Here is a 26,368-nt window from a genome sequence, read left to right as displayed (position 1 = left end):
AATACATGTTTCCTCCATCTTTTTGAAAAGACATATTACACTATGTGGAGTCCCCTCTCTACTTTTTAAGGTTTATACATCCTTGAGTTGAACCCACGGAGCATCCGGAGGATACATGCCTATACACAGTGTACTGGCCGCTGAGTAAAGTGCCAGCAGGCGATATAGCACTGGTCAGAGTTCAGTGCAACTTGTTTTGGTAAGCGCAATATTTGTGTTTTATTATCTGCTGTGAACCAAACAATATCACACTATTGGCGCCCTCTTTTTTTCCTTTCTTTTTTCTGCCATGAGTCAGACAGAGCATGTCATTTTAAGACACTTTTAAATTCACTTCTATTTTCAAATGTGCTTTGTTCTGTTGGTATCCCTTGTTGAAAAAGAATACGCTCATATCCTACACTAGTGGGTGCCTGCACACATTTGTCTTTTGTGACTGGCTGACTAGATCTTATGCCAATAGTGCAATGCTGTTCCTTCAGTAAAGGATAACAAGAAAACAAAGCAAATTTGATAATGGAAGTAAATTGTAAAATTGTTTAAAATTGTATGTTCTATCCAAATCATAAAAACAAAATTTATGCTTACCTGATAAATTTCTTTCTTTCCAGATATGGAGAGTCCACAACGTCATTCAATTACTAGTGGGAATATCACTCCTGGCCAGTAGGAGGAGGCAAAGAGCACCACAGCAAAGCTGTTAAGTGTCATTCCCCTACCCATAATCCCCAGTCATTCAACTGAAGGGAAATGGAAAAGGAATAACACAAAGGTGTAGAGGTGCCTGAGGTTTAGTAAAAAATAACTGTCTTAATAAAGGGTGGGGTCGTGGACAGTCCATATCCGGAAAGAAAGAAATGTATCAGGTAAGCATAAATTTTGTTTTCTTTCCTAAGATATGGAGAGTCCACAACGTCATTCAGTTACTAGTGGGAACCAATACCCAAGCTAGAGGACACAGAATGAACAGGGAGAGAGAACAAGACAGGCACACCTAAACAGAAGGCACCCCCGCTTGAAGAACCTTTCTCCCAAAAGAGGCCTCAGCCGAGGCAAAAGTATCAAATTTGAAAAATTTGGAAAAAGTTGCAGCCTTGCAAAGCTGTTCCACAGAAGCTTTATCTTTGAAAGCCCAAGAAGAGGAGACAGCCCTACTGGAATGAGCTGTAATTCTCTCAGGAGGCTGCTGTCCAGCAGTCTCATAAGCAAAATGAATCATACTTCTCAACCAGAGGGAAAGAGAAGTAGAAGTAGCCTTCTGACCCTTACGCTTTCCTGAGAAACAAACAAACAGGGCAGAAGACTGTCGAAAATCCTTAGTCGCCTGTAGGTAGAATTTTAGAGCACACACAACACCTAAGTTGTGCAACAGACGTTCTTTATGACAAGAAAGATTGGGACAGAGAGATGGAACAACAATTTCCTGATTAATATTTCTATCCGAAACTACTTTAGGAAGAAACCCCAATTTAATACGAAGAACCACCTTATCCGCATGAAAGATAAGGTAAGGCGAATCACACTGCAAAGCCGAGAGTTTTGAAACTCTCCGAGCAGAAGAAATAGCAATAAGAAACAAAAACGTCCAAGATAGCAACTTAATATCTATGGAATGCATTGGCTGAAACGGAGCCTGCTGCAAAACTTTAAGAACAAGATTTAGGCTTGGTGGAGCAACAGATTTAAACACAGGCATGATTCTGACAAGGGTCTGACAAAAAGATTGAACATCTGGCACACCTGCCAGACGCTTGTGTACCAAAATAGATAATGCTGAAATCTGACCTTTCAGAGAACTGACTGACAACCCTTTCTTCAGACCTTTCTTGAGAAAAGACAAAATTCTAGGAATCCTGACCCTACTCCAAGAGTAACCCTTAGATTCACACCAATAAAGGTATTTACTCCATACCTTATGGTAAGTTGTTTGAGTAACAGGCTTGCAAGCCTTGATCATGGTCTCGATGACCAAATCAGAAAATCCTTGCTTAGACAGAACTAGGCGTTCAATCTCCAAGCAGTCAGCTTCCGAGAAATGAGATTTGGATGGAGGAATGGACCCTGAGTTAGAAGGTCCTTCCTCAGAGGAAACTTCCAAGGCGGCCGAGAAGACATCTTCACTAAGTCTGCATACCAGATCTTGCAAAACCATGCAGGAGCTATTAGAATTGCCAATGCTCTCTCTTGTTTGATATGAGCAATAACTCGTGGAAGGAGCACAAATGGAGGAAACAGTTATGCTAGACTGAAATCCCAAGGAACCGCCAGAGCATCTATCAGAGCGGCCTGAGGAACTCTTGACCTTGAACCGTACCTTGGAAGCTTGGCATTCTGCCGAGGCGCCATCAGATCCAACTCCGGCACCCCCCCCCCCCCCATTTGAGGGTTAACCTGGGGAACACCTCCGGATGGAGAGCCCACTCTCCGGGATGAAATGTCTGTCTGCTCAGGAAATCCGCTTTCCAGTTGTCCACTCCAGAAATGTGGATGGCAGATAGACAACAATTGTGAGCTTCCACCCACTGAATAATCCGTGCCACCTCCTTCATGGCTAAGGAACTCTGAGTTCCTCCCTGGTGGTTGATGTAAGCCACTGAGGTGATGTTGTCCGACTGAAACCTGATAAACTGGGCTAAGGACAATTGAGGCCAAGCCATCAGAGCATTGTAAATCGCTCTCAACTCCAAGATGTTTATGGGGAGAGCAGACTCCTCCCTGCGCCTTTAACGAGTCCCAGACTGCTCCCCAGCCTAGCAGGCTGGCGTCCGTGGTCACAATCACCCAGGAAGGTCTCCAGAAGCATGTGCCCTGAGACAGATGGTCCTGAGAAGCCACCACAGGAGAGAGTCTCTTGTCGACTGGTCTAGATCTATCCTCTGAGACACATCCGAATGGTCTCCGTTCCATTGTCTGAGCATGCATAATTGCAGAGCTCTCAAATGGAATCGAGCAAAGGGAACAATGTCAATGGAAGTGACCATCAGACCAATTACCTCCATACATTGAGCCACTGATGGCCGAACAGTAGACTGAAGAGAGAGGCAAGAGGAGAACATTTTGGATTTTCTGAGAACACATTCTATTGCAGTTTATTCCATTTCCATGTATGCATAATTCTACCTGCCTAAAGTCCTGTTGGAAACTACTTTCTCAGTGAGTACATTTAAAGTGTATTTGCTGTTTGCCTTTTCTTTACAAAACGGCTGGATCTACTTTCTACTCCAGCGGATTGATCTGCCTTCAGTGTTTGCTTCCTCACTCTCTCTAAGGTAATACCTTGACATCCTGCTTATTTAGAATATCCTGCCTGTTTAAAGTTCAATTTCCTGATTCATCTAACAGTAAGCTTTGTGGACATTATTTTATTTTTTATTTTTTGCTGCTACCCTGGACTTATTCTCCATCAGTTTGTCCTGCATATACCTGTACCTTTGCTGGGACTTTATTCTCTTAATTCAAATTGTTTGTCTCCTATTTTTGGATTAATATCAGTTCTATTTTCTTTGTCTGCCTTGTTTTACTTCTGCAGCTCTTATTCTTTGTTGGGCTTTATTTTTCATAAGTAAAACTTAAAGGTTATCTATGTATCGAAGACCATCTTTGCTAGTAACTAGTAGAACAAGTTATTTTTTAGTAGGATTGTGATATAGGGAATCTATTATGGTCCCTAAGAAAACCACCCTTGCAGCTGGAACAAGAGAACTCTTTTCCAGATTCACTTTCTAACCAAGGGAACGTAGAAAAGACAACAAGATCTCTATATGAGAGTTTGTTTGTTGAAAAGATGGCGCCTGAACCAATATGTCGTCCAGATATGGCGCCACTGCAATTCCCCGAGACCTGATCACTGCCAAGAGAGCCCCTAGATCCTTTGAGAAAATTCTGAGAGCTGTGGCAAGGCCAAACGGAAGACCCACAAACTGAAAGTGTTTGTCTAGAAAGGCGAATCTCAGGAATTTATGATGATCCCTGTGGATGGGAACATAAAGATACGCGTCCTTCAGGTCTATAGTCACCATGAACTGACCATCTTGGACTAAAGGAAGAATGGAACGAATGGTTTCCATTTTGAAGGACGGTACCCTGAGAAACTTGTAGAGGCACTTTAGGTCTAAAATAAGTCGAAAAGTTCCCTATTTATTGGGAACCACAAACAGATTTGAATAGAATCCTAGACCCTGTTCCCTTACTGGAACTGGAACAATCACTCCCAGGGAGGAAAGGTCCTGAACACAGTTCAAGAATGCCTCTCTTTTTTCCAGATCTGCAGATAATCTTGAGAGGTGGAAGCTGCCCCTGGGAGAGAAAGTTTATAATTCTATTTTGTAATCCTGAGATACTATGTCCACAGCCCAAGGATCTGGGACATCTTGTCTCCACGATTGAGAAAACAGGGAAAGTCTGCCCCCCACTTTATCCGAACTAAAGTATTTAAAAAATTAGCCCAAAGAGGAAAAACGTCCCAATAAGGGGAAGCTTAACCCCTAGTCTCGACATACATAATGTGCCTGTCCACTGCCAAAGAAAATCCTGTATAAAGGATTTTAAAAATGTCCCCATCTACTGCATATGACATTCTTCTGAAGTGCAAGTCTCCAAGACCTAGAAGACAAAAGCACTTACCTGCAGTTCAGCTGTCCAGCAGGAAGACAGCTCACAAGGCGTGAAAGGACACATACTCCTTACAGAGACCTGTAGAAAAAGAAAGAACAGAGTAACCAACTCTAGCTTTCTGTACCATGGGCAGCAATGTGTTAGGAAACAAAGCAATGACTACCTCACAACTTCCTAACTGCTTAAAAGCCACCACTACTCTACTGAAGAGATTGATGTGGACTCAGATAAACCCAAATCCTTGCTTGCAGGGAAAAGAACCCGAAAAAGGAATTAATTTCTTCAGACACCTCCTCCATTGAGGCAAAGAGAATGACTGGGGAGTATGGATAGGGGAGTGACACTTAACAGCTTTGCTGTGATGCTCTTTGCCTCCTCCTGCTGGCCAGGAGTTATATTCCCACTAGTAATTGAATGACGTTGTGGACTCTCCATATCTTAGGAAAAAAAGAACATTTTGGAGTTTCCTGCCCCTTTAATCATTTATTAAAATATTGTGATGCCCATGTACAGACAGTCTGAGTATAATTCAATAAAATAAGTTAATTTAAAGGGACATGAATTTGCTTCATTCTCTTGGTATCCTCTTTTGAAGGAGCATCAGTGCACTACTTAGAGCTAGCTGAGCATATTATCCAATGACAAGTGGCAAACAAACGCAGCCACCAATCGGCAGCTACCTCCCATAAGTACATTGTTGCTCCTGAGCCTACCTAGGTATGATTTTCAACAAAGGATACCAAAAGAACAAAGCAAATTAGATAATACAAGTAAATTAGAAAGTTGTTTAAAAACAGAATTTATGCTTACCTGATAAATTACTTTCTCCAACGGTGTGTCCGGTCCACGGCGTCATCCTTACTTGTGGGATATTCTCTTCCCCAACAGGAAATGGCAAAGAGCCCAGCAAAGCTGGTCACATGATCCCTCCTAGGCTCCGCCTACCCCAGTCATTCGACCGACGTACAGGAGGAATATGCATAGGAGAAATCATATGATACCGTGGTGACTGTAGTTAGAGAAAATAATTCATCAGACCTGATTAAAAAAACCAGGGCGGGCCGTGGACCGGACACACCGTTGGAGAAAGTAATTTATCAGGTAAGCATAAATTCTGTTTTCTCCAACATAGGTGTGTCCGGTCCACGGCGTCATCCTTACTTGTGGGAACCAATACCAAAGCTTTAGGACACGGATGAAGGGAGGGAGCAAATCAGGTCACCTAAATGGAAGGCACCACGGCTTGCAAAACCTTTCTCCCAAAAATAGCCTCTGAAGAAGCAAAAGTATCAAATTTGTAAAATTTGGCAAAAGTGTGCAGTGAAGACCAAGTCGCTGCCTTACATATCTGGTCAACAGAAGCCTCGTTCTTGAAGGCCCGTGTGGAAGCCACAGCCCTAGTGGAGTGAGCTGTGATTCTTTCAGGAGGCTGCCGTCCGGCAGTCTCATAAGCCAATCGGATAATGCTTTTAAGCCAAAAAGAAAGAGAGGTAGAAGTTGCTTTTTGACCTCTCCTTTTACCAGAATAAACAACAAACAAAGAAGATGTTTGTCTGAAATCCTTAGTAGCCTCTAAATAGAATTTTAGAGCACGGACTACGTCCAAATTGTGTAACAAACGTTCCTTCTTTGAAACTGGATTCGGACACAAAGAAGGTACAACTATCTCCTGGTTAATATTTTTGTTGGAAACAACTTTCGGAAGAAAACCAGGCTTAGTACGCAAAACCACCTTATCTGCATGAAACACCAGATAGGGCGGAGAACACTGCAGAGCAGATAACTCTGAAACTCTTCTGGCAGAAGAAATTGCAACCAAAAACAAAACTTTCCAAGATAATAACTTAATATCTACGGAGTGTAAGGGTTCAAACGGAACCCCTTGAAGAACTGAAAGAACTAGATTTAGACTCCAGGGAGGAGTCAAAGGTCTGTAAACAGGCTTGATTCTAACCAGAGCCTAAACAAAAGCTTGAACATCTGGCACAGCTGCCAGCTTTTTGTGAAGTAAAACAGATAAAGCAGAGATCTGTCCCTTCAGAGAACTTGCAGATAATCCTTTCTCCAAACCTTCTTGTAGAAAGGATAGAATCTTAGGAATCTTTATCTTGTTCCATGGGAATCCTTTAGATTCACACCAACAGATATATTTTTTCCATATTTTATGGTAAATTTTCCTAGTTACAGGCTTTCTAGCCTGAATAAGAGTATCTATTACAGAATCTGAAAACCCACGCTTTGATAAAATCAAGCGTTCAATCTCCAAGCAGTCAGTTGGAGGGAAACCAGATTCGGATGTTCGAATGGACCTTGAACAAGAAGGTCCTGTCTCAAAGGTAGCTTCCATGGTGGAGCCGATGACATATTCACCAGGTCTGCATACCAAGTCCTGCGTGGCCACGCAGGAGCTATCAAGATCACCGAAGCCCTCTCCTGATTGATCCTGGCTACCAGCCTGGGAATGAGAGGAAACGGCGGGAATACATAAGCTAGGTTGAAGGTCCAAGGTGCTACTAGTGCATCCACTAGAGTCGCCTTGGGATCCCTGGATCTGGACCCGTAACAAGGAACCTTGAAGTTCTGACGAGAGGCCATCAGATCCATGTCTGGAATGCCCCATAATCGAGTTATTTGGGCAAAGATTTCCGGATGGAGTTCCCACTCCCCCGGATGGAAAGTCTGACGACTCAGAAAATCTGCTTCCCAATTTTCCACTCCTGGGATGTGGATTGCAGACAAGTGGCAGGAGTGATCCTCCGCCCATTGAATTATCTTGGTCACTTCCTCCATCGCCAGGGAACTCCTTGTTCCCCCCTGATGGTTGATATATGCAACAGTCGTCATGTTGTCTGATTGAAACCTTATGAATTTGGCCTTTGTTAGATGAGACCAAGCTTTGAGAGCATTGAATATCGCTCTCAGTTCCAGAATGTTTATCGGGAGAAGAGATTCTTCCCGAGACCATAGACCCTGCGCTTTCAGGGGTTCCCAGACCGCGCCCCAGCCCACCAGGCTGGCGTCGGTCGTGACAATGACCCACTCTGGTCTGCGGAAGCTCATTCCCTGTGACAGGTTGTCCAGGGTCAGCCACCAACGGAGTGAATCTCTGGTCTTTTGATCTACTTGAATCGTCGGAGACAAGTCTGTATAATCCCCATTCCACTGTCTGAGCATGCACAGTTGTAATGGTCTTAGATGAATTTGTGCAAAAGGAACTATGTCCATTGCTGCAACCATCAATCCTATTACTTCCATGCACTGCGCTATGGAAGGATGAAGAACAGAATGAAGTACTTGACAAGAGCTTAGAAGTTTTGATTTTCTGACCTCTGTCAGAAAAATCTTCATTTCTAAGGAATCTATTATTGTTCCCAAGAAGGGAACTCTTGTTGACGGGGACAGAGAACTTTTTTCTATGTTCACTTTCCATCCGTGAGATCTGAGAAAGGCTAGGACGATGTCCGTATGAGCCTTTGCTTTTGACAGAGACGACGCTTGAATCAGGATGTCGTCCAAGTAAGGTACTACTGCAATGCCCCTTGGTCTTAGGACCGCTAGAAGGGACCCTAGTACCTTTGTGAAAATCCTTGGAGCAGTGGCTAATCCGAATGGAAGTGCCACAAACTGGTAATGCTTGTCCAGAAAAGCGAACCTTAGGAACCGATGATGTTCCCTGTGGATAGGAATATGTAGGTACGCATCCTTTAAATCCACCGTGGTCATAAATTGACCTTCCTGGATGGTAGGAAGGATCGTTCGAATGGTTTCCATTTTGAACGATGGAACCCTGAGAAATTTGTTTAGAATCTTGAGATCTAAAATTGGTCTGAATGTTCCCTCTTTTTTGGGAACTATGAACAGGTTGGAGTAAAACCCCATCCCTTGTTCTCCTAATGGAACTGGATGAAACACTCCCATTCTTAACAGGTCTTCTACACAATGTAAGAATGCCTGTCTTTTTATTTGGTTTGAAGATAATTGAGACCTGTGGAACCTTCCCCTTGGGGGTAGTTCCTTGAATTCCAGGAGATAACCCTGAGAAACTATTTCTAGTGCCCAAGGATCCTGAACATCTCTTGTCCAAGCCTGAGCAAAGAGAGAAAGTCTGCCCCCCACCAGATCCGGTCCCGGATCGGGGGCCAACACTTCATACTGTTTTGGTAGCAGTGGCAGGTTTCTTGGCCTGCTTACCCTTGTTCCAGCCTTGAAGTATTACCCTCTTGCTTAGAGGATGTAGAATTTGAGGCTGGTCCGTTTCTGCGAAAGGGACGAAAATTAGGCTTATATTTAGCCTTAAAAGACCTATCCTGAGGAAGGGCGTGGCCCTTTCCCCCGGTGATGTCTGAAATAATCTCTTTCAAGTCAGGACCAAACAGTGTTTTACCCTTGAAAGGGATGTTAAGCAATTTTGTCTTGGAAGACACATCCGCTGACCAAGACTTTAGCCAAAGCGATCTGCGCGCCGCAATAGCAAACCCTGAATTTTTCGCCGCTAATCTAGCTAATTGCAAAGCGGCATCTAAAATAAAAGAGTTAGCCAATTTAAGTGCTTGAACTCTGTCCATAACCTCCTCATACGAAGATTCTTTATTGAGCGACTTTTCTAGTTCTTCGAACCAGAAACACGCTGCTGTAGTGACAGGAACAATGCATGAAATTGGTTGTAGAAGGTAACCTTGCTGAACAAACATCTTTTTAAGCAAACCCTCTTATTTTTTATCCATAGGATCTTTGAAAGCAAACTATCTTCTATAGGGATAGTAGTGCGTTTGTTTAGAGGTAGAAACCGCCCCCTCGACCTTGGGACTGTCTGCCATAAGTCCTTTCTGGGGGGTCGACAATAGGAAATAATTTTCTTAAATATAGGGGGAGGAACTAAAAAGGTATGCAGGGTCTTTCCATTCCTTATTTACTATGTCCGCCACCAGCCTTGGGTATAGGAAAAGCATCGGGGGGGCACCGGAACCTCTAGGAACTTGTCCATCTACATAATTTCTCTGGAATGACCAAATTGTCACAATCATCCAGAGTAGATAATACCTCCTTAAAGCTGTGCGCGGAGATGTTCTAATTTAAATTTAAAAGTTACAACATCAGTTCAGCTTGTTGAGAAATTTTTTCCTGAGTCTGAAATTTCTCCCTCAGACAAAACCCTCCCTCCTGGATACAAAGAGAGAAGCACTCTACCAGGAACGAACAACAGCTCAGTGGCTTGTTCTATGGCGATTTACCACCCGGAAGCAGCCTCTTTTAGAACCCAGTGTGCTTTTCCACAAAGAAAACTTTCCTGGAAGTACATCAGTCTGATCCCGCCAAGTAAGGTCAGTCCAGCCCCGAAATACCAGCAATTCTCCTCTGAACAAGGAACATGACCAACCCCAGACGATCGTTTCGGCCTCCTATGGGCCTCGTCAGTGAGGTGCAGCCACATTCCTCTAAGCACACTGAACAAGGAGTCCACGTCTGGTTTCCCCCATCACCCATAGGGAGACTTCCCCAGGGTCATAATAATTTGCATACAAAGAGAGAAGCACTCTACCAGGAACGAACAACAGCTCAGTGGCTTGTTCTATGGCGATTTACCACCCGGAAGCAGCCTCTTTTAGACCAGTGTGCTTTTCACAGAAGAAAACTTTCCTGAAGTACATCAGTCTGATCCCGCCAAGTAAGGTCAGTCCAGCCCCGAAATACCAGGCAATTCTCCTCTGAACAAGGAACATGACAACCCCAGACGATCGTTTCGGCCTCCTATGGGCCTCGTCAGTGAGGTGCAGCCACATTCCTCTAAGCACACTGAGCAAGGAGTCCACGTCTGGTTTCCCCCATCACCCATAGGGAGACTTCCCCAGGGTCATAATAATTTGCATACAAAGAGAGAAGCACTCTACCAGGAACGAACAACAGCTCAGTGGCTTGTTCTATGGCGATTTACCACCCGGAAGCAGCCTCTTTTAGACCAGTGTGCTTTTCACAGAAGAAAACTTTCCTGAAGTACATCAGTCTGATCCCGCCAAGTAAGGTCAGTCCAGCCCCGAAATACCAGGCAATTCTCCTCTGAACAAGGAACATGACAACCCCAGACGATCGTTTCGGCCTCCTATGGGCCTCGTCAGTGAGGTGCAGCCACATTCCTCTAAGCACACTGAGCAAGGAGTCCACGTCTGGTTTCCCCCATCACCCATAGGGAGACTTCCCCAGGGTCATAATAATTTGCATACAAAGAGAGAAGCACTCTACCAGGAACGAACAACAGCTCAGTGGCTTGTTCTATGGCGATTTACCACCCGGAAGCAGCCTCTTTTAGACCAAACCCTCCTGGCCCTTTCAGATTGGTGTGAGGGTATGTCAGAACAGTTATCATCAACGTCCTCTTGCCCTTCAGTGTTTAAAACAGAGCAATCGCGCTTTCTCTGATAATTAGGCATTTAGGATAAAATGTTTGCAATAGAATTATCCATTACAGCCGTTAATTGTTGCAAGGTAAATAAGTATTGGCGCACTAGATGTACTAGGGGCCTCTTGTGTGGTGCAAAACAGGTGTAGACAACAGAAGGGGATGATGCAGAGACCATGCTTACTCCCCTCATTTGAGGAATCATCTTGGGCAACCATCATTATCTGTGGCATCATTGTCCCTACTTTGTTTGGACACTATGTCACAATCATCACAGATTTTAAATGGGGAGAAACCTTGGCTTTCATACATATAGAACAACGTTTATCTGATGGTTCAGACATGTTAAACAGGCTTAAACTTGAACAACAAAAGCACAAAAAACGTTATAAAATAAAACCGTTAACAGTCACTTTAAATTTTAACTGAACACACTTTATTACTGAATATGTGAAAAAGTATGAAGGAATTGTTCAAATTCACCAAATTTCACACAGTGACTCTTAAAGCCTTAAAAGTATTGCACACCAAATTTGAAAGCTTTAACCCTTAAAATAACGGAACCGGAGCCGTTATTACATTTAACCCCTATACAGTCCCAGGTATCTGCTTTGCTGAGACCCAACCAAGCCCAGAGGGGAATACGATACCAAATGACGCCTTCAATAAGCTTTTTCAGTGGTTCTTAGCTCCTCACACATGCATCTGCATGCCTTGCTTTCCAAAAACAACTGCGCATTAGTGGCGCGAAAATGAGGCTCTGCCTATGACTAGAAAAGGCCCCCAGTGAAAAAGGTGTCCAATACAGTGCCTGCCGTTTTTTTTTAAAACAATCCCCAAGATTATAATAACTATTAAGAGTTATAATCTGCCAAATATGCTTAGAAAGTAATCGTTTTAGCCCAGAAAAATGTCTACCAGTCTTTTAAGCCCTTATGAAGCCCTTTATTCTTTTACTTAAACTAAGAAAATGGCTTACCGGTTCCCATAGGGAAAATGACAGCCTTCCAGCATTACAAAGTCGTGTTAAGAATGTGGCCAGTCATACCTCAAGCAGCAAAGTCTGCCAACTGTTTCCCCCAACTGAAGTTACTTCATCTCAACAGTCCTGTATGGAAACAGCCATCGATTTTTAGTAACGTTTGCTAAAATCATCTTCCTCTTACAAACAGAAATCTTCATCTCTTTTCTGTTTCAGAGTAAATAGTACATACCAGCACGTATTTAAAATAACAAACACTTGATTGAAGGATAAAAACTACATTTAAACACCAAAAAAACCTCTTAACCATCTCCGTGGAGATGTTTCCTGTGCAACGGCAAAGAGAATGACTGGGGGTAGGTCGGATGCCTATGGAGGGATCATGTGACCAGCTTTGCTGGGCTCTTTGCCATTTCCTGTTGGGGAAGAGAATATCCCACAAGTAAGGATGACGCCGTGGACCGACACACCTATGTTGGAGAAATGGTATTTTCTGTCTGAATAATAAAAGTTTAATAAACAACTTGAGAAAAATGGCAGCAAGTTAAAAAGTTATAGACATTCTCCTTTATGACAACTTCAGTTTAGCAGATGATATTTGTTTTCACCCTGAATAACTTACAAAACACATTTTCTAAACAAGACTTTGATAAAAAATGAATATTCCTTCTGAGAATCTATTTTATTGCACGTTAATAAAATGCAGCGCTCATTAGTTCTTTTCCTGAGATAAGTGTTGATCTGTTGATTTGCAGGAGCTGACAGTGACGTTTCCTCTGAAGGACCATACAAAGCACTAGAACTCAGAGGCCAGCGTCAGGGTTCAGTTACCCTTATGTCGATGTTCTGCTTGGAGATACAGTGTCACAGAAAATCACTCAGCTGCAGCTGGAACAGGTAGAGAGATGTGGTTAGCTAACACACGGGGAACAGGAAACAAACGTGTTCTATCTTAATAACTTAAGGTTACAAGTGGCGCTAACTACATTTTTTTGCTCTTTCGCTAACTGCGCTCTAAGAAAAATTTTAATGCGGCTGCATTAGCTCGCGTATTACAAGTTAAAAGTAAAAAGTTAGTATGCAAGCTAAAGTCTGATGCGTGCTAACTTTAGGTTTTTAGATATCGAGACTGTGTTAACTTCTCCCCATAAATTTCTGTGGGGCACTCTAAAAACCTAACAATTGCTTGCGTGCTAACCCAACACCGTGTTAGACCAACTGTGCTAAACTTGAAGGTAGTTACAAATACTTTACATTCCAATGTTCTTCACCTAGAAGAAAATGTTCTTTTTATTTTAAAATATATATTTTCTATATATATGATTTTTTTTTTAAATATCAATTCCTTTATATTTAATAATTATATATATATATATATACATATATATATACATATTATATTATGCCTATCGCAAGACAACCACCTGGGTGCAATATTGGGATACTATATAGAAGGCAAAAAATATGCACTCTCAGGATTTTCCATTAAAAAAGTCAAAATTCTGAAAAAAAGTCCTGGTTCTGAAGAAGAGGTTGTTACTGACTCTAATCTATTTATCTATCTATTTTAAAGGAAGAACATTTGAATCTATAGTTTTCCTATTCAAAACACATTAAAAATGAATAAAAATGATATTGCTTGTTTGAAGGTATTTGACTGGAAAGGGTTAAAACATGTGTGTGTGTGTGTGTATATATAACAGTAAGTGTATACATGTGCATTTATGTTGTTTATATGTGTATAAATCTATGTATGTGTGCACATACAATATTTACTCATATAAACACATAAATTGAAATAAAGTAGTAACTAGAGTTAATGCTAAAAGTCAGCAGCAGCACACAAAAAAAAGTTTTTTTTCTTTTATAAGGTGGTGAAAGCCCATGAGCCTTTACTACTGGGATTTAAATCCTGGCCACTAGGAGGAGGCACAGATTCCCAAAACTCCAAGAGCACTTAATCCCTCCCACCTCTCTAGCAGTGATGTGAGGTGAGGTCAGAGGCTAGTGAAGCACTGGCTATGATACGCCCAGGAAACACACACACACAGCCAGAGTCAAGGAGGGGCACCACCCTGCCAATAAAAATAGCCCACAGCAGCAAATTATTTGAGGCCCAGGGGAGGGGCCGCCACTAGACATTTTGGGCCCACTACTAAATCATTGGTCCGGGCTTTTGGGGCCCACTACTAAATTATTGTTTTTTTTACTTTATTGTCAAGTGTAGTCAAACTTGAAAATGTTGAAATGGTAGAAAAAACACATATATATATATACAAACACAGAAACACCCATACAAACTCCAAACAGGAACATTTACAAAAAGACACACGTAGAAAGATACAGACACACTTACACAGAAACACAGACAAACACCCACATAAATACTCTCACATAAACACACACACACAAAGAAACAATTAAATATACACAGAAAAACTAGGGCCTAGCAGTAAAATACACAAATCACAAATACTGTCATCTTTAGATAGGTATTTGTCCCTTGTGTTGATTAGCTAAAGGCAGTGGCGGCTCATGGGTTATTCAAATGGGGGTTCACAGACCAGTTATGTTAAAATAGTGTGTATATACTGTATATATATGTTGTAGTGTATATATATATATATATTATATATATATACACACACAGCAAGCAGCAACTCACTGGGCTTAGGTAGTTCAAACAATGATGTTTATTTAGTGACATCTGACCAGTGTTGCAATGAGTGTACAGAACATTAGACCCTATACCCGACCCCCCCCCTGTGCAAAAAAACGCCAAACTGGTTGCCAGGGGCAACCAGCACCTCACACCAATATACATTAAATAAGTGAAATGTTATATACTTATGTATAAAGTAGTCTAAACAGTGAAAAAAAACTGTGTATCAGCTACATCATCCATATATATATATATAGGTTCATAAGCCAGACCGGACTAGCACTGAAATATCCATTCAAAATACTTCAATAGTAAAGCTGAACATAAACAGAGCTCTGTAAAACAAGGGCTCCTATCCGCTCAAGGCTGCTTTTGTAATAGTACCAAGCTCCTAAATAAAGCTGATTCTGCAAGAGAAGTACATACAAGGAATGTAAAACCTCTGCAATATGTTTTAATATGTGTAAGTATGTGTGTGCTAATGGATCATTATATAACCACTTCAGTGAAGCATTTCTTTAATTTGATCACTTCACGAATAAATGATCGCACATATTATTTAGTTTTTATTACAAGTTTTTATAAACGTCCTTTTTTAATGGCAAAACTCTACAATATGTTTTTTTAATACCTCAATTATTACAAATATAAAATATATGCAAAGCTTTGATGGTTGTTTATAAATATAAAATATATTTTAATGGTGGACACAATCACATAATTAATGTCGCTGAATAAAGAAATTTGATTATGTGAATATGAAGCTGCAATGCTTTGCAGATTTAAAACCATATTGAAGAGTTTTGCATATATAAAAAAAAATCACAGTTATAAAAACCTTGTAATAATATGTGTTTTATTCCTGGGATCAAATTAAGAAATGGTTATATAATTGATCCATTAGGCACAAACATACTTGCTTTGTAAATTAAAAACATATTGCTTCACAGGATCAGAAAAGTGGTTATAGAATCACACACAGTGACAGCAGCACATCCCCCAGGTATCCAGTCAGTGTATATAGTAAAATATACTGTCAGTCAGTGAGACTGTGACCCCCTCCCTCAAGCAGGCTAAGTTCACCTATATTAATGCAGCAGGCAGGCTGGAAGGGAATCTAATCGTGCACTCTGCACTGTCTGCAGGCTATGCTACACACCACAGCGGTCACCTCTTAGACGTGTAGTAAACTGTTCTCCTCCTGTCTACCTTTTTGTAGAACTAGTGGTGTGCGAGTAGGTCGCTTTTGAGGTCACATGAGAGACACATTCCTCCTCCGGACCGAGTCCAGACAGGTAAAACGAGCCACACACACAACAAGACTGCTTGCTGCAGAAGTGCTGATGCTAAGCAGAGTCTGAGAGATGCACGCACCCAGCATGATTTGCCTCCCTAGATAAAAATGTTAACACTTTACATTACCAGTACCGGCAGGCCAGCAGTAAAAACTTTTACACAACCTTCAAGTGTTGTGCGTTAGAGAAGTCAGACAAGTCCTAGTATCAGTGTGTCAGCTCAGCTTCAACACGAACACCTCGTCGTCGACGGCTTATTAGTCTTACAGGCTGTAAGTGGTAACGGCTCGTTGGCTCTCCTCTCACTGAGACAGATAAACTTCAGTTTATTCACTGCTCCTCCACTCACACTGGATGTCCGACAGTCGACTCCTCCTCACTGCCTCATCCACACATGACTTCTCACTGCTGCTTTGTCTCACTCTTTCCCGCCCGGCGCCCAGCCCCAGATCTGAAAGCGGGGCGTGCGCTTGATTGGCTGGGCTCCTGCCTGACAGTATCGAGGCAGCTAATACACATAGCCTCTATAGAGCAATATGGTCCGCGCAAACTAAAGAGAGACACGCCTGAAGCATCACTGGTTGGCAGTCCTCTAGTGGCTCATTTTGCTCAATGCCTCTAATACATCCATATTGCACAAAGGAGGGGGAGCTGAGACGACTCAGAGCCTCTCCTTTGCACATATGGATGTATGGAATCTTGTCTTGTGTCCCTTCGAAGGCTTGTATCACTTTAGTTTTTTTGTTATGATTGTGGGGGGCGGGGGTAGGGGGGGTACCTTGGGATACCCCAAAAAACATATATAAAAACTAAAAAAAATGTTTAATATTAAAAAAACATAATTTATGCTTACCTGATAAATTTATTTTCTCTTGTAGTGTATTCAGTCCACGGGTCATACATTACTTATGGGATTATATCTCCTTCCCAACAGGAAGTTGCAAGAGGATCACCCCAAGCAGAGCTGCTATATAGCTCCTCCCCTCACACGTCATATCCAGTCATTCGACCGAAACAAGACAAGAAAGGAGAAACCATAGGGTGCAGTGGTGGACTGTAGTTTAAATTAAAAATCTGCCTTAAAAGACAGGGCGGGCCGTGGACTGAATACACTACAAGATAAATAAATTTATCAGGTAAGCATAAATTATGTTTTCTCTTGTTAAGTGTATTCAGTCCACGGGTCATCCATTACTTATGGGATACCAATACCAAAGCTAAAGTACACGGATGATGGGAGGGACAAGGCAGGAACTTTAAACGGAAGGAACCACTGCCTGTAGAATCTTTCTCCCAAAAACAGCCTCCGAAGAAGCAAAAGTGTCAAATTTGTAAAATTTGAAAAAGTGTGAAGTGAAGACCAAGTTGCAGCCTTGCAAATCTGTTCAACAGAGGCCTTATTTTTAAAGGCCCAGGTGGACACCACTGCTCTAGTGGAATGAGCTGTAACTCTTCCAGGAGGCTGCTGTCCAGCAGTCTCATAGGCTAAGCGTATTATGCTACGAAGCCAAAAGGAGAGAGAGGTAGCCGATGCTTTTTGACCTCTCCTCTGTCCAGAGTAAAGGACAAACAGGGAAGAAGTATGACGGAAAATCTTTAGTTGCCTGCAAATAGAACATTCAGGGCATGGACAACGTCCAGATAATGTAAGAGTCGTTCCTTCTTTGGAAGAAGGGTTAGGACACAGTTGATGGAACAACAATCTCTTGATTGATATTCCTGTTAGAACTACCTTAGGTAAGAACCCAGGTTTAGTACGCAGAACTACCTTGTCTGAATGGAAAATCAGATAAGGAGAATCACAAAGGTAAGGCAGATAACTCAGAGACTCTTCGAGCGCCAGGAAATAGCCATCAAAAACAGAACTTTCCAAGATAACAGCTTAATATCAATGGAATGAAGGGGTTCAAACGGAAACCTTGAAGAACTTTAAGAACTAAGTTTAAACTCCTACGGCGGAGCAACAGTCTTAAAACACAGGCCTATCCTGGCCAAAGCTGACAAAAGGCCTTGAACGTCTGGAACATCGGCCCGACGTTATGTGTAGAAGAATAGACAGAGCAGAAATCTGTCCCTTTAACGAACTAGCAGATAAGCCTTTTTCTAAACCCTCTTGTAGAAAAGACAATATCCTAGGAATCCTAACCTTACTCCATGAGTAACTCTTGGATTCGCACCAGTATAAATATTTACGCCATATCTTATGGTAAATTTTTCTGGTAACAGGTTTCCGAGCCTGTATTAAGGTATCAATAACCGACTCAGAGAAGCCACGCTTTGATAGAATCAAGCGTTCAATCTCCATGCAGTCAGTCTCAGAGAAACTAGATTTGGATGATTGAAAGGACCCTGAATTAGAAGGTCCTGCCTAGAGGCAGAGACCATGGTGGACAGAACGACATGTCCACTAGGTCTGCATACCAGGTCCTGCGTGGCCACGCAGGCGCTATCAGAATCACCGATGCCCTTTCCTGTTTGATCCTGGCAATCAGTCGAGGAAGCATCGGGAATGGTGAAAACACATAAGCCATGTTGAAGACCCAAGGGGCTGTCAGAGCATCTATCAGCACCGCTCCCGGGTCCCTGGACCTGGGTCCGTAACCAGGAAGCTTGGTGTTCTGGCGAGACGCCATGAGATCCAGTTCTGGTTTGCCCCAACGATGGACCAGTTGAGTAAACATCTCCGGATGGAGTTCCCACTCCCCCGGATGAAAAGTCTGACGACTTAGAAAATCCGCCTCCCAGTTCTCTACGCCTGGGATGTGGATCGCTGACAGGTGGCAAGAGTGAGACTCTGCCCAGCAAATTATCTTTGAGACTTCTAACATCGCTAGGGAACTCCTGGTTCCCCCTTGATGGTTGATGTAAGCCACAGTCGTGATGTTGTCCGACTGGAATCTGATGAACCTCAGTGTTGCTAACTGAGGCCAAGCTAGAAGAGCATTGAATATTGCTCTTAACTCCAGAATATTTATTGGGAGGAGTTTCTCCTCCTGAGTCCACGATCCCTGAGCCTTCAGGGAGTTCCAGACTTCGCCCCAACCTAGAAGGCTGGCATCTGTTGTTACAATCGTCCAATCTGGCCTGCGAAAGGTCATACCCTTGGACAGATGGACACGAGAAAGCCACCCAGAGAAGAGAAACTCTGGTCTCCTTGATCCAGATTTTAGTAGGGGGGACAAATCTTGAGTAATCCCCATTCCACTGACTTAGCATGCATAATTGCAGCGGTCTAAGATGGCAGGCGCGCAAATCGGCACTATGTCCATTGCCGCTACCATTAAGCCGATTACTTCCATGCACTGAGCCACTGACGGGACGTGGAATGGAATGAAGGACACTGCAAGCATTTAGAAGTTTTGATAACCCTGGACTCCGTCAGGTAAATTTTCATCTCTACAGAATCTATAAGAGTCCCTAGGCAGGAGACTTCCTTTGACGTGGTGATAGAAAACTCTTTTCCCACGTTCACCCTTCCACCCATGCGACCTCAGTAAATGCCGAGAACTATCTCTGTAAGAGACTTGGCCCTTTGAAAGCTTGATGCCTGTAACAGGATGTCGTCTAGATACGGAGCCACCGCTATGCCCTCGCGGTCTCTTAGAACCCGCCAGAAGTGAGCCCAGACCCTTTGTAAAAGAATCTCCGGGGGCCGTAGCCCAAACCGAAGGGAAGAGCTACAAACTGTAATGCCTGTCTAGAAAGGCAAATCTTAGTACCGATAATGATCCATGGTGAATCGGTATATGAAGGTAGGCATCCTTTAAGTCTACCGTGGTCATGTATTGACCCTCTGGATCATGGGTAGAATGGTTCGAATAGTTTCCATTTTTGAATGATGGAACTCTTAGAATTTGTTTAAGATTTTTAGGTCCAAGATTGGTCTGAAGTTCCCTTTTCTTGGGAACCACAAACAGATTTGAGTAAAACCCTGCCCTCGTTCCGTCCGCGGAACTGGGTGGATCACCCCCCAATACTAAGAGGTCTTGGACACAACGTAGAAATGACTCTTTCTTTATTTGGTTTGCTGATAACCTTGAAAGATGAAATCTCCCTTGTGGAGGAGATGCTTTGAAGTCCAGAAGATATCCCTGAGATATGATCCTCTAACGCCCAGGGATTCCTGGACATCTCTTGCCCAAGCCTGGGGTGAAGAGAGATAGTCTGCCCCCCACTAGATCCGTTTCCGGAATAGGGGGCCTTCTCTTCATGCTGTCTTTAGGGGCAGAAGAAGGCTTTCTGGCCTGCTTGCCCTTGTTCCAGGAATGGTTAGTTTCCCAGCCCTGTCTGTAACGAGCAACAGGTCCTTTCTGTTTTGGAGCGGAGGAAGTTGATGCTGCTCCTGCCTTAAAATTACGAAAGGCACGAAAATTAGACTGTTTGGCCTTTGACTTGGCCCCTGTCTGAGGAAGAGTATGACCCTTTACCCCCAGTAATGTCAGCAATAATTTTCTTTCAAGCTGGGCCCGTATAAGGTCTGCCCCTTTGAAAGGAATATTAGCAATTTTAGACTTAGAAGTCACGTCACGTGACCAGGATTTAAGCCATAGCGCTCTGCGCGCCTGGATGGCGAATCCCGAAGTTCTTAGACCGTTAGTTTGGTTAAATGTACAACGGCATCAGAAACAAAATGCATTAGCTAGCTTAAGTTCTTTAAGCCTTGGCCTTAATCTCATCCAATGGAGCTGTGCGAATGACCTCTTCCAGAGACTCAAACCAGAATGCCGCAGCGCCAGTGACAGGCGCAATGCATGCAAGGGGCTGTCAAGATAAAACCTTGTTGATTGAAGAAATAAACTAAGTATAAAAACACCACAGACCCTCTCACAACGACCTATCTAGTTGAGTTGCAAGAGAATGACTGGATATGAACGTGTGAGGGGAGGAGCTATATAGCAGCTCTGCTTGGGTGATCCTCTTGCAACTTCCTGTGAGGGAAGGAGATATAAATCCCATAAGTAATGGATTGACCTGTGGACTGAATACACTTAACAAGAGAAATTTGTAATTACACCTATAGGACAGGCTGCCTCACCTGCCTCCTATGACAGACTGCGTCCGTTCCTAGTATGCGTAGTCTTATCTTTAAATTGAGGTGCTGCAGATTTCTTCGTTAAGAGCGGTCCTCTGATTTCATGCCCCATTTAAAACCGCTCGAGAGCTACTAATTGGGACAGAGGGGGACATTGGAGTATGGGCAGTGGCACAATTACTTACAGTGAGTATTTTGTCTCAAGCCCTGCCAAAGGTGTTGTTGAGGAACAGTCCCCTTAGCCTCCTCCTGTTGAGTCATCCATATACTCCTCACATAGATCCTCTGCTGTAATGTTCTCAGCTCCTGGAAGGGCTTTCTACTAGAAGCCTGGTAGAATAGGTGCATGTCAGGTCAAGTTTGGACACCAATGTGTATGTACTCCCAGGGGGCACAGGGGGGCATCAAAAAACGAATTTATGCTTACCTGATAAAATTACTTTCTCCAACGGTGTGTCCGGTCCACGGTGTCACCATTACTTGTGGGATATTCTCCTCCCCCACAGGGAAAGGCAAGGAGAGCACACAGCAAGAGCTGTCCATATAGTCCCTCCCAGGCTCCGCCCCCCCAGCTCATTCGACCGACGGTTAGGAGAAAAAAACAGGAGAAACTATAGTGTGCCGTGGTGACTGTAGTGTATAGAGAAAGAAATTCTTCAAACCTGATTAAAAAACCAGGGCGGGCCGTGGACCGGACACACCCGTGGAGAAAGTAATTTATCAGGTAAGCATAAATTATGTTTTCTCCAACAATGGTGTGTGCGGTCCACGGTGTCATCCAATACTTGTGGGAACCAAAACCAAAGCTTTAGGACACGGATGAAGGGAGGGAGCAAATCAGGTTACCCTAAACCAGAAGGCACCACGGCTTTGCAAAAACCTTTCTCCCACAAATAGCCTCCGAAGAAGCAAAAGTATAAAATTTGTAGAATTTGGACAAGTGTGCAGAGGAACGACCAGGTCGCTGCCTTACATATCTGCTCACCAGAAGCCTCGTTCTTGAAGGCCCATGTGGAAGCCACAGCCCTAGTAGAGTGAGCTGTGATTCGTTCAGGAGGCTGCCGTCCGGCAGTCTCGTAAGCCAATCGTATGATGCTTTTCAGCCAAAAGGAAAGAGAGGTAAGCAGTAGCTTTTTTTGACCTCTCCTCTTGCCAGAATAAACTACAAACAGAGAAGACGTTTGTCTGAAATCCTTTGTTGCTTCTAAATAGAACTTTAAAGCACGGACTACATCTAAATTGTGTAACAAGCGTTCCTTCTTTGAAACTGGATTCGGACACAAAGAAGGCACAACTATTTCCTGGTTAATATTTTTGTTGGAAACAACCTTTGGAAGGAAACCAGGTTTAGGTACGCAAAAACAACCTTATCTGAATGGAACACCAGATAGGGCGGATTACACTGCAGACGCAGATAATTCAGAAACACTTCTAGCAGAAGAATAGCAACCCAAAACAGAAACTTTCCAAGATAACAACTTGATATCTATGGAATGTAAGGGTTCAAACGGAACCCCTTGAAGAACTGAAAGAACCAAATTTAGACTCCAGGGAGGAGTCAAGGGTCCTGTAAACAGGCTTGATCCTGACCAAAGCCTGAACAAAAGCTAGAACATCTGGCACAGCTGCCAGTCTTTTGTGTAACAAGACAGATAAAGCAGAAATCTGTCCCTTTTAGAGAACTCGCTGATAATCCCTTATCCAAACCTTCTTGGAGAAAGGAAAGGATCCTAGGAATTTTAATCTTACTCCATGAGAATCCCTTGGATTCACACCCAACAGATATATCTTTTCCATATTTTATTGGTAATCTTTCTAGTCACAGGTTTTCTGGCTTGTACCAGAGTATCTATCACAGAACCTGAAAACCCACGCTTAGACAAAATCAAGCGTTCAATTTCCAAGCAGCTCAGCTGGAGAGAAACTAGATTTGGATGTTCGAATGGACCTTGTACTAGAAGATCCTGTCTCAAAGGTAGTTTCCATGGTGGAGCGCGATGACATCTTCACCAGGTCTGCATACCAAGTCCTGCGTGGCCACGCAGGAGCTATCAAAATCACAGGGCCATTCTCCTGTTTGATCCTGGGTACCAGCCTGGGAATGAGAAGGAACGGTGGAAACGCATAAGCCTAGTTTGAAAGTCCACGGCGCCACTAATGCATCACTAGAGTCGCCTTGGGATCCTGGATCTGGACCCGTAGCAAGGAACCTTGAAGTTCTGACGAGACGCCATCAGATCTATGTCTGAGAATGCCCCATAATTGGGTCAACTGGGCAAACACCTCCGGGTGGAGTTCCACTCCCCCGGATGAAAGGGTCTGACGACTCAGATAATCCGCCTCCCAGTTTTCCACTCCTGGGATGTGGATCGCAGACAGGTGGTAGGAGTGATCCTCGCCCATTTGATGATCTTGGTCACCTCTCTCATCGCCAGGGAACTCCTTGTTCCCCCCTGATGGTTGAAGTAAGCAACAGTTGTCATGTTGTCTGATTGGAATCTTATGAATCTGGCCTTTGCTAGTTGAGGCCAAGCCCGGAGAGCATTGAATATCGCTCTCAGTTCCAGGATGTTTATCGGGAGAAGAGACTCTTCCCGAGACCATAGACCCTGAGCTTTCAGGGAATCCCCAGACCCGCGCCCCCAGCCTAATAGACTGGCGTCGGTCCGTGACAATGACCCACTCTGGTCTGCGGAAGCTCATTCCCTGGGACAGGTGATCCTGAGTCAGCCACCAAGTAGGTCTTCTGATCTACTTGAATCACTGGAGACAAGTCTGTATAGTCCCCATCCACTGTTTGCAGCATGCACAGTTGTAATGGTCTTAGATGAATTCGCGCAAAAGGAACTATGTCCATTGCTGCAACCATCAACCCTACTACTTCCATGCACTGAGCTATGGAAGGCCGTAGAACAGAGTGAAGAACTTGACGAGCGTTTTAGAAGCCTCTTGACTCTTCTGACATCTGTCAGGAAAATCTTCATTTCTAAAGAATCTATTATTGTTCCCAAGAAAGGGACTCTTGTTGACGGAGACGGGGAACTTTTTTCTATGTTCACCTACCACCCGTGAGATCTGAGAAAGGCTAGAACAATGTCCTGTGTGGAGCCTTTGTCTTTGAAAGAGACGACGCTTGAATTAGGATGTCGTCCAAGTAGGTGCCACTGCAATGCCCCTGGGTCTTAGAACCGCTAGAAGGAACACGAGCACCCTTGTGAAAATCCTTGGAGCAGTGGCTAGTCCGAATGGGAGAGCCACAATAGTTAATGTTTGTCCAGAAAGGCGAACCTTAGGAAGTGATGATGATCTTTGTGGATAGGAATATGCAGATATGCTTCCTTTAGATCCACGGTATTCAGTAAATTAGACCCTCCTGGATTGTAGGTAAAATTTTTCGAATAGTTTCCATTTGAACGATGGCACTCTGAGAAATTTGTTTAGAATTTTAAAGACCAGAATTGGTCTTGAAAGTTCCTCTTTTTTTTGGGAAACTACAACAGATTTTAGGAGTAAAACCCCTGACCTTGTTCCACAGTTGGAACTGGGAGTATCACTCCCATGTTTAACAGGTCTTCTACACAATGTAAGAATTGCCTGTTCCTCTTTACTTGGTTTGAAGATAAGTGAGACATGTGGTAACATTCCCCTTGGGGGTAGTTCCTTGAATTCTAGAAGATAACCCTGAGAGACTATTTCTAGTGCCCAGGGATCCTGAACATCTCTTGCCAGCCTGAGCAAAGAGAGAGAGAAGTCCTGCCCCCTACTAGATACGGTTTCTGGATCGGGGGCTACCTCTTCATGCTGTTTTGGTAGCAGCAGGTTTCTTGGCCTGTTTACCCTTGTTCCAGCCTTGCATTGATTTCCAAGCTGGTTTAGTCTGGGAAGCGTTACCCTCTTGTCTAGAGGCTGCCGAGTTGGAAGCCGGTCCCGTTCCTGAATTGCGAATGTAACGAAAATTGGACTTATACTTAGCCTTGAAAGGTTTATCTTGTGGGAGGGCATGGCCCCCTTTTCCCCCAGTGATGACTGAAATAATCTCTTTCAATTTCTGGCCCAAAAGGGGTCCTTACCTTTGAAAGGGGGTAATTAAGCAATTTTGTCTTGGAAGATACATCCGCCGACCAAGACTTTAGCCAGAGCGCTCTGCGCGCCACCAATTGTAAACCCTGAATTTTTTGCCGCTAACCTCGCTAACTGCAAAGCGGCGTCCTATAATAAAGGATTAGCTAACTTAAGTGCGTAAATTCTGTCCATGACTTCCTCATCACGGAGTCCTCCCTACTGAGCGACTTTTCCAGTTCCTCGAACCAGAACCACGCCGCTGTAGTGACAGGAATAATGCACGAAATAGGTTGAAGGAGGTAACCTTGCTGTCACAAAATCTTTTTAAAGCAAACCCTCCAATTTTTATCTATCCATAGGATCTTTGAAAGCACAATTGTCCTCAATAGGAATGGTTGTGCGCTTGGCTAGAGTAGAAAACTCCCCCTCGACCTTATGGACTGTTTGCCATGTGTCCTTCCTGGGGTCGACCATAGGGAACAATTTCTTAAATATAGAGGAGGGACAAAGGTATGCCTGGCTTCTCCCCACTCCTTATTCACTATGTCGCCCACCCGTTTAGGTATCGGAAAAGCATCAGGGATGCACCGGGACCTCAGGAACTGTCCACTTGCACAATTTTTCTGGGTTGACCAGATTGTCACAATCATCCAGAGTAGATAGCACCCTCCTTAAGTAATGCGCGGAGATGCTCTAATTTAAATTTAAATGTCACAACATCCAGTTCTGCCTGCTGAGAAATTCTTCCTGTATCAGAAATTTACCCATCTGACAAACCCTCCCTCACTGCCACTTCAGATTGGGGTGAGGGTATGACAGAAAAATTATCATCAGCGCCCTCCTGCTCTACAGTGTTTTAAAACAGAGCAATCGCGCTTTTCTCTGAAATGCTGGCATTTTGGATAAAATATTAGCTATGGATGTTATCCATTACTGCGTCAATTACTGCATAGTAACAAGCATTGGTGCGCTAGAAGTACTAGGGGTCCGCCTGCGCGGCATAACTGGTATAGACACAGAAGGAGATTGATGTAGAACTATGTCTACTTCCTTCATCGCTGAGAGAATCATCCTGGGTAACTTTACAATTTGTGACAGTTCTGTCCTTACTTTTGTTTGGACGCAATGGCACAATTATCACACTATATTTGAAGGGGGAACCTACTATTGGCTACCTTACATACAGAACATGATCTATCTTAAGGTTACAGACCATGTTAAACAGGCTTAAACTGGTTAATAAAGCACAAAAAACCGTTTTATAAAACAAAACCGTTACTGTCTCTTTAAATGTTAAACAGGGCACACTTTATTACTGAATATGTGA

The 26,368-nt window shown here is 43.4% G+C and overlaps 1 protein-coding gene across 1 annotated transcript in view; it reads left to right on the top strand.

Annotated features, from left to right (window-relative positions):
• MYO15A (myosin XVA) overlaps positions 1-26,368 on the top strand; it is a 628,913-nt gene that overhangs the window by 585,826 nt on the left and 16,719 nt on the right. Inside the window, 2 exon segments of the mRNA XM_053694925.1 lie at positions 12,746-12,775; positions 12,777-12,887. Coding sequence (XP_053550900.1) covers positions 12,746-12,775; positions 12,777-12,887 — 141 coding nt within the window.

This window comes from Bombina bombina, chromosome 11 (genome assembly GCF_027579735.1).
Source record: "Bombina bombina isolate aBomBom1 chromosome 11, aBomBom1.pri, whole genome shotgun sequence".
NCBI lineage: Eukaryota > Metazoa > Chordata > Amphibia > Anura > Bombinatoridae > Bombina > Bombina bombina.
The sequence above is the reverse complement of the archived record's forward strand: the minus strand, read 5'-3'. Positions and strand labels throughout refer to the sequence as shown.